At 37.0% G+C, this 8,917-nt stretch overlaps 1 protein-coding gene across 1 annotated transcript; it reads left to right on the forward strand.

Annotated features, from left to right (window-relative positions):
- Nucleotides 1-249: 249 nt before the first annotated feature.
- On the forward strand, nt 250-4,405 carry LOC107812472 (uncharacterized). Its single transcript, XM_075225899.1, has 2 exons — nt 250-3,726; nt 3,967-4,405. Exons 1-2 carry the CDS (start codon nt 1,059-1,061, stop codon nt 4,329-4,331), a joined length of 3,033 nt encoding a protein of 1,010 aa, XP_075082000.1. The 5' UTR covers nt 250-1,058; the 3' UTR covers nt 4,332-4,405.
- Nucleotides 4,406-8,917: the final 4,512 nt, after the last annotated feature.

Genomic DNA, 8,917 nt, shown 5'->3' on the forward strand with positions numbered 1-8,917 from the left:
CGACCGTTGTCTATTCTTGCGTTGTTATATGTTATAGGCAAAATACATAAGTTACCCCCTAAACTATGGACCAAATCCATGTTACACACTTTCTGACCACGAAAATCATCTTACACATCTTTTTTTTCTTGACCAATTTTTCAAAATATGTGTAAAGTCACGCACTAATAAGATTGTGACACGTGTTATTATTCTTTTAAAAATTAAAATATCTAAAATTACAATTATACCCTTTACCATCTTCCCCCTTGCATCTCTTTCTCTTCGCCGGCGACAACAACCAAACCTCTGCCATCTAATTCAAACAAAAACTAGAAGCCCCAATCAAATGCTCCTAGCTTCTAATTTCTAAATATTTTCGAGATACAAAATTCGAGTACCAAATATTGGAATCTTTTGCAAAAAACTTATTAAGATTTGATCCAAACGCCAAAAACAATTAGTTGTACTAGAATATTGGTTCTTCTTAAGCAAACCTACAACCCTCTCCAATGGTATATAATGGTAAGTGGGTTCCTTCATGGTTGCCCCCAACAGGTGTAAGGGGAAAAAGGAAGAGAAGAGAAAAAGGTGCTTCAATGGTGAAGGTATGGTGATTTTTCGACAGGTGAGTGTTGATTGATTTTAGGATGGTGGAGAAGTTGTGGAGCATCAATGGTGGACGATGGAGAGGTCTGGATGGGCTCTCGACGGGCAGGTGGTGGATTAGTTTAGAAAAATAAAAAAGAAAGAAACTAAAAAAAAGGAAAGAAAGAAAGAAATTTTATTGTAATCGTTGGATAAATTTCACTAAATCTGAACCGTTTAAATAAAATATCAGACATATAATATTTTAATGTTCAGATGCCTCATTTTGTTTGTAAAACACGCGCTAGCCACGTAGGCAAAGAGGTGTGTATTAGACACACTCTGGAAAGGTTGAGTGTGTAAGATGATTTTCATGGTCAGAAAGTATGTAACATGGATTTGGTCCAAAGTTCAGGGGGTAACTTACGTATTTTGCGTATGTTATAACTTGAACTGCTCCTGAAATTTTCCTACTCACCAATGCTGCAGGCATGAAGTCTTTTAATGCTTTCCTTTGTCTTATGCTTTCTTGCTTATTATGTGTTGTTTCTGCAATTGCATCTTCCAAACTTGCTGGAAATGAAACCGATAGATTAGCCCTTCTCAGCATCAAAGGACAAATAACTTATGATCCTTTTGGTATTATGTATTCGTGGAACGATTCGTTCCATTACTGCAGCTGGAAAGGCGTTACATGTAGTGCGCGACATCAAAGGGTGACCTTGCTGGATTTAAGCTCCAAAGAGCTTGTAGGAACATTAGTTCCTCAGATAGGAAATTTGAGTTTTCTTAGAAAACTAACCCTTCAAAATAACACCTTCAACGGTGAGATACCACAGGAAATCGGAAGATTATTCAGGTTACAAAACTTAGAGCTCGCGAACAACTCATTTACTGGTGAAATTCCTGTGGAACTATCAAATTGCTCTAGGCTCATTTATCTTGATTTGGATGGTAACAGACTGACCGGGAAAATCCCCGTGGAGCTTGGTTTGTCTTTGAGAAATCTTGAGGTACTTTTTCTTAGATCAAATAACTTAACAGGAGAGTTGCCATATTCTTCAGGTAATCTTTCATCTCTAATTGCCTTAGCAGCACCAGAGAATAGATTAGAAGGAAGTATACCGTATTCGCTAGGTCAATTGACTAACTTGAGCTATATTTCTCTTGGTGTTAATATGATTTCTGGTGATATTCCCATTTCACTCTTTAACTTATCATCTCTTTATCATTTTGCTGCTCCAGTTAACCAACTTAAAGGAAGTCTTCCCATAGATATTGGATCGACTCTTCCAAGTCTTCGCCTACTTTATTTGCACTCTAACTTATTGAGTGGAGTGGTTCCAAGTTCCATTTCTAACTTAACGAGACTTGAAATTATCTCATTATCAAGAAACCAGTTGACCGGAAAAATCCCTTCTCTGGAAAATCTTCATAATCTCCGGGGACTAGGAATGCATTTCAATAATCTTGGAACCGGGAGAGAAGATGACATGGATTTCTTTTCTTCCTTGGTTAATATTACCAGTTTTCGAGAACTGAGTTTGAGTGTGAATAATATAGGAGGCCAGTTGCCTAAGAATATTGGCAACTTCTCAACAAATTTTAGATCTATTGGTTTTGCTAGGAACAAACTATTCGGACGAATACCTGATGGATTTGTAGATCTCAACAACATGGAAATAGTAAGTTTGGAGTATAACCAATTGACTGGTGAATTTCCAGTTAATCTTGGTAAACTTCAGAAGCTCAAGTATTTCTATGTTAATGGAAATAAACTTTCTGGGAAAATCCCTTCTTCCATTGGAAACTTAACATCTTTGTATGGACTTAATCTATCTCAGAACAATTTAGAAGGGAGTATTCCTTCAGTACTAGGAAATTGCAAGTTGTTGCAAATGTTGTATCTTTCTCGAAACAGACTCAGTGGCACAGTACCAAAAGAGGTTCTTAGTATCTCAGCCTTGTCAATCCAACTAGACCTTTCTGGAAACCAATTAAGTGGCATTCTTCCCCTTGAAATAGGAAGTTTAGTCAATCTCGGGTATCTTGATATCTCCGATAACAAGTTATATGGAAATCTTCCTAGCGCTTTAGGCAGTTGCATCAGGTTGGAAAATCTTTATGTTCAAGGTAACATGTTTGAAGGTGTGATCCCACCGTCTTTAAGCTCCTTGAAAGGGCTGGTATACTTGGACTTTTCGCGTAATAATTTCTCTGGTGTTATTCCTAAGTACTTTGAAACTTTCACATCATTGAAAAGCTTAAACATGTCGTTTAATAATTTTGAGGGTGAAGTACCTCAAGGAGGAGTTTTCAGTAATGCAAGTGGAGCAATAATAAGTGGAAACAGAAATCTTTGTGGAGGCTCTCAAGTGCTAAGGTTACCACCACTATGTAAAGATCCAACGCCGAAGAAGGAAAGATTATCACCAACTCTAAAGATAATTATTTCTGTCGCTTGTAGTTTATTTGGAGTAACGCTGGTTTTGGTAGTCGTAATTTTCTGTATTTTAAGGAGGAAGAAACATAGCGCTTCGCCCTATTTACCAGATGATTCATTTTTGAAAATCTCCTATGGTGAACTGCTAAAAGTGACCAATGGATTCTCTTCAGAAAATTTCATTGGTAAGGGTGGTTTTGGTTCTGTATACAAAGGAATTCTTGGTTCAGATGAGAAAAATGTTGCGATCAAAGTACTTGATTTGCAGCATAGAGGAGCTTTAAAGAGCTTTATTGCAGAATGTGAAGTCCTAAAGAACCTCAGGCATAGAAATCTTGTCAAGTTAGTAACTGCATGTTCAGGTACTAATTTTCAGGGCAATGATTTTAAGGCCTTGATTTATGAGTTCATGGTTAATGGTAGCCTAGACGATCGGCTGCATTCGTTTTTCAATGATGGAAGTCTGCACGTACGACATCTAGATCTTTATCAAAGAGTAAACATTGCAATGGATATTGCCTTCGCGCTAGAGTATCTTCATCATGGAAGCCAAATACCAGTTGTTCATTGTGATTTGAAGCCGAGCAATGTCTTACTAGACAAGGACATGACTGCCCGTGTTGGCGATTTTGGTTTGTCAAGGTTCCTCCAAGAAACAGCTCAGCAAACTTCAAGCACTATTGGTATTAAAGGATCGATTGGCTATGCAGCTCCAGGTAACCATTTTAATCATTCTTATTGTAAATTTTGCACACCCCTAGCCAAATTATACAAAAAAATATACACTAATTATGTAAAAAAAAAACATGTATAATATACAAAAATATACATTTTGCTGGCTATTATTTTTGGGAGCTACTTAACGCTGTAGTTTTCCCTTTAATTTTCTTGGACACACTTGGACAATAATTACAAAGAGTCTGTATTTTGATATGACATTACTGAAATATTTTCAGAATATGGAATGGGAAGTGAAGTGTCAACTTTAGGTGACATATACAGCTATGGCATTATCATACTGGAGATTATTACAGGGAAAAAGCCGACAGACGACGCATTTTCAAATGGATTGAACCTTCACAGCTATGTTAAAATGGCTTTCTCTGCTGGTAGAGTTATGGAAATAGTTGATCCAATGCTTTGTCAAGAAAAGGAGACAACCAACAGTACTATTGCTGAAAGGAAAACCAAAGATTACATTAGAGAGTGCTTAATTTCTATGTGTAAAATTGGGATTGCCTGCACCATGGAATCACCAAAAGAAAGAATGGGTATCAGTGATGTTGTTAAAGAGTTGCAGTTGATCATTAAATTTATTTGAAGTATATGTAAATGTATTCAAGCTATTTTTAGCACTTTGTGGGCAAAGATTTCCTTATTTGATGTATAACTTCGCAAACACTTCATTGACAATTAAACATTTCCGAAAAGACAACTCCAAGCTCATTACTCAAATGATCATTTAACTATATGAATTACCTTTATGTTTCTTTTGTTTATAACAGAAAGGTCATTAACTATTTTTACAGCACTCAAAAAGTCACTCAACTAGATTTCTCAAATTTTCGGGGCCGAATACCTATTTACCTCTAAATTGTTAACCTTTATCTTTAATATTATATTTTTTACTCTTTCTACTCTACATCATAAACTTATCTATAGAATAAATAATTTTATTTTATAAAGGAAAAAAGGAAAAAATAGTTTTCATGCATATATAATGTTGAAAGAAAGTAATTAAATAAAGTTTTCAAGCATATATAAAATATATTAAAAATAATTTTTTTTATTGTATGCATGGAATAAATCCTTTACAAGTTTTTATTCTCTTTCATTCTCAATTGTATAAATAATTTTTTCGAGGTTTTGTTATTATTATCAAAGTTATTGATACGAACAAATTATCCTGATTAAATTTTTTATTATACTCAACTATTTTATTCATCAATTTCAGTTATTTAAATTTTTATTTTATAATTTAAACATAATTTATAATATAATATTTATATTATTAAAATAAATTATTCATCGAAGGAAGCTACACATGCAACACGTGTAAGTTAAGACTATTTAAATAATTTATACTATATTAAAAGTACGAAAGCCGTTAGTGAAATGTCGTTCGCTTTTTTTATCCTTTAAAAATAAATTCACATTAGACAAAATAGTCATTTAATTATTTTCCTAATGTTTAGGAGTTCAAAATCAACTAAATTTTGTGCATTTTATTTTCCTAATATTTAGGAGTTCCAAATCAACTAAAATTTTGCATAATAAATATTCCTTGTATGAACTTCTCTGGACTCTGATGAGGCCTAACGTATGCAATAAGCATGAAAAACTAAACAAAATATTTCCTTTTTTGAGAATAAGCAAACTTAAGGCTTAGAATTGGTAGTAGATTGCTTCGTTGGCAATGAGAAATTTTATTTTTTATGTTCTATTTTTGGTATAAAAATATTCAGCTTTCAAATAATCTTTTCTAACTATATTTACTTTTACCAAAGTAAGAAAAAAACAAGAAGCCCAAACAATTAATATTCTTTAATTACAATTAGTACAAAAAATTGTTAAGCAAAATTGTAATTAAGATATAACAGTAGAGAAGTAAATGAATTTGAGTGGACTTTATTTTCTAATTTCTCATATTATTGTGACGACCCAACTCGTCGTCTCATGAGAACCGCTTCGTTTTTCCCATTTTATGCTTATTCATGTTTCGTTATCGGTATTCGGTGTGTTAGAGTTAAATCGGATTGGTTTTGATAGGAAATGAGACACTTAGTCTCTTTAAGGAAGACTTATTTTGGAAAAGTCAACCGGATGTTGACTATTGAGTTAGAGGGCTCAGATGTGATTTCCGGTGATTCGGTTAGCTTCGGGGGATGATTTGTGACTTAGGAGTGTGACCGGAAGTAATTTTGGAGGTCCGGTGTAGAATTAGGCTTGAATTGGCGAAGTTAGTATTTTGGCGACATCCGGTTGATAGGTGAGATTTTGATCCGAGGGTCGGAATGGAATTCCGAGAGTTGCTGTAGCTCCGTTAAGTGATTTGGGATATGTGTGCAAAATTTCAGGTCATTCGGGCGTGATTTGGTTGGGTTTTTGATCGAATGTGTGTTTTGGAAGTTTTAGAAGAACTTAGGCTCGAACTTGAGGTAATTTGATAGTTTTTGGTGTTGTTGAAGTGTTTTGATGATTGGAACGAGGTTGAAAAAATGTTTTAGGATGCGTTGGTGCTTTGGTTGAGGTCCCGGGGGCCTCGGGTGAGTTTTGAGTGAGTACGGACATCCCGGAACTTAGAAAATGGATGGGGCAGTCATTGGTGCGCGGGGCGCGGCCCTTTTTGCGCTGGGCGCGGTGGCCTAGCGCGGGGGCGCGGTCAAGTGCGCGGTTCGCGCGAAATGAAGACGTGCAGGCCATCGGTCCAACTTCGGAAGCTCATATCTTTTGATCTACAAGGAATTTTAAGGTGATTCAAAAACTAAAGTTGTAGCACTTCGTGTCTAGTTTCCAGAAAGGTAAAAATATCGCAATTTGGACATCTGTAGCAAACGTTATGGCCAACATACTAAAGCATGTCCCTGCAGAGCAAGACCTGCGCGACCGCAGTCGTTTTTGCGTGGTCCCCGCTGGTTTTGCGCAGACCGCGGTCATTTTTGTGCGGTCAGCGGTGTCGGAATCCGAGGGGTACTTTATAAATATGAGGTTTTGGGTTTTATTTGATATTTTGACCTAGAGAGCTCGGATTTTGGCGATTTTTCGAAGGTTTTTCAAGAAATTGGTCGGGGTAAGTGATTCTAACTCAGATTTGGTTAGAGTACATGAATCTATCACTGAATTCATCATTTAATTCGTGACTTGAGATGGAATTTGGAAAGAAAATTGTGGAACCTTTCAAAAATGTAAAATGATGATTTGAAAGACCAAATGGTATCGGAATTGGATAATTTTGGTATGGTTAGACTCGTGAGGGCATGAGGATTCTGAAAATGTAAATTTTACCCGATTTCGAGACGTGGACCCGGGGCTCTGGTTTTGCTAATTTCGAAATTCTTGATATTTTTCGATTGTTTTCGATTGGGTATTGTCCCGTTAGCATATTATGATGTATTCGCTCTGATTCTGGTTAGATTCGACGCGCGTGGAGGCCGATTGGAGGGGCAAAGGCGTCGCGAGCTAGAGATTTCACCGGTTCGAGGTGAGTAATGATTGTAAATGATGTCCTGAGGGTTTGAAACCCCGGATTGCACATTGTAGTGCTATATTGAGGCAAGATACGCGCTGGATGACGAGCGTGGGGTCTTTTACTACTGGGGATTGTGACTTGATCCATCCCGATTGATGATTTTACCGAATATTTGATTGAAATTTATTTGTTATCATCATGATTTGGGCTGATTGTCATATTTGGGCTTCGTGCCGACTAATTGAACCCTTCGGGGATTTTTATCATTGTTTCCTCACTATTTTGACTTATTACTTGAACTCAGTCCTGTTTATATCTACTGTTTTACAAACTCAACCACTTTTACTCAGATTTGAAACTTAAATGATATTTCTAAATGATGTTTTGGTTAAGAACTACTGTTTTACTAATGCCCGAGGGGCTTGTGATGAGTTTCAGACTGAGTGAGGCCGAGGGCCATATGTGAGGATATGTTGAGTGATATGAGACCGAGGGTCTGAGATACTTTATATGCCACGCGGTGGCTTTAGTGATGTGAGGATATGTTGAGTGATGATGCCACGAGGTGGCTTGATATAGCGCTTGGGCCGTAAGGGGCCCCTCCGGAGTCTGCACACCCACAGTGAGCGCGGGTACCCATGTGATTTGAAACAGTGGTAACAATGACACTGTATGATGCAATTTGGTCAGGTAACAATGGCTGACCATTATGCTGAGTGATTGATACTATGCCCGAGGGGCTAATATGAGTGATTGTGAGGTTACAGTGGTAACAATGACACTGTATGATGCAATTTGGTCAGGTAACAATGACTGACCAGGAATAACACCGTGCGGTCAGGTAACAATGGCTGACCAGGAACTAATTTGTGCCCGAGGGGCTGGAACTATTCTATATGATTGCCCGAAGGGCGAGGTTTATGTGTTTATTTTGCATACTTACTTGTCTTTTACTTGTTTAACTGTGGTATTTGTGCCCGAGGGGCGAATTTCTGTGCATAGCGGCACTAATTGTTTTGAAATTATTTCACAACTGTTGAAAAGATCATTTTCAAAAGGGGTTTAGAACCAAACCAAGGTATTTTCTAAAGAATTCACAGTTTCACTGATTTTTCTCAAGGAGTTTTACACTGCTTCTATATAGCATGTCGGTTGCTTTACGTGGTTTCTTGTTGCTCAGTTATTATTTACCTTTATTACTCACTGAGTTGGAGTACTCACTTTACTCCCTGCACCTCGCGTGCAGTTGCGGGTATTTATTCACCCGGTAGCGGGTATTGGCTGTGTGGAGGCAGAGTTGTAGAGGTTTTAGCGAGGTGACTGCAGCGTTCGTAGCACCACTGTCTTTCTGTGTTATTCATTATTCTTGTTCAGTGTATTTCTAGACTGTAAAATAGAAATTTCATTCTTATACAAGCTCGTGACTTGTGACACCCCGGTTTGGGCTGTGTCGGGATGGTTTCTACTGTTGTTTTCGTTAGATTCCACAATTTATGAAGATTACATTATATGTTATTACTGTTTGTGATATTTAACTGTTTATAAGAGGTGTTCTTTTTGGTCTGGCTGGCCTTGTCTTCACGAGAGGCGCCATCATGACCGGGTTCGGAAATTGGGTCGTGACAATTATTCAATGAGAATACATGTCATACCTACTTTTGAAATTCTAATTACCATTAAGTTCTAGCTTTCTAGATATTGTTTTTGTATAATATTTG

This window comes from Nicotiana tabacum, chromosome 11 (assembly GCF_000715075.1).
Source record: "Nicotiana tabacum cultivar K326 chromosome 11, ASM71507v2, whole genome shotgun sequence".
Classification (NCBI taxonomy): domain Eukaryota; kingdom Viridiplantae; phylum Streptophyta; class Magnoliopsida; order Solanales; family Solanaceae; genus Nicotiana; species Nicotiana tabacum.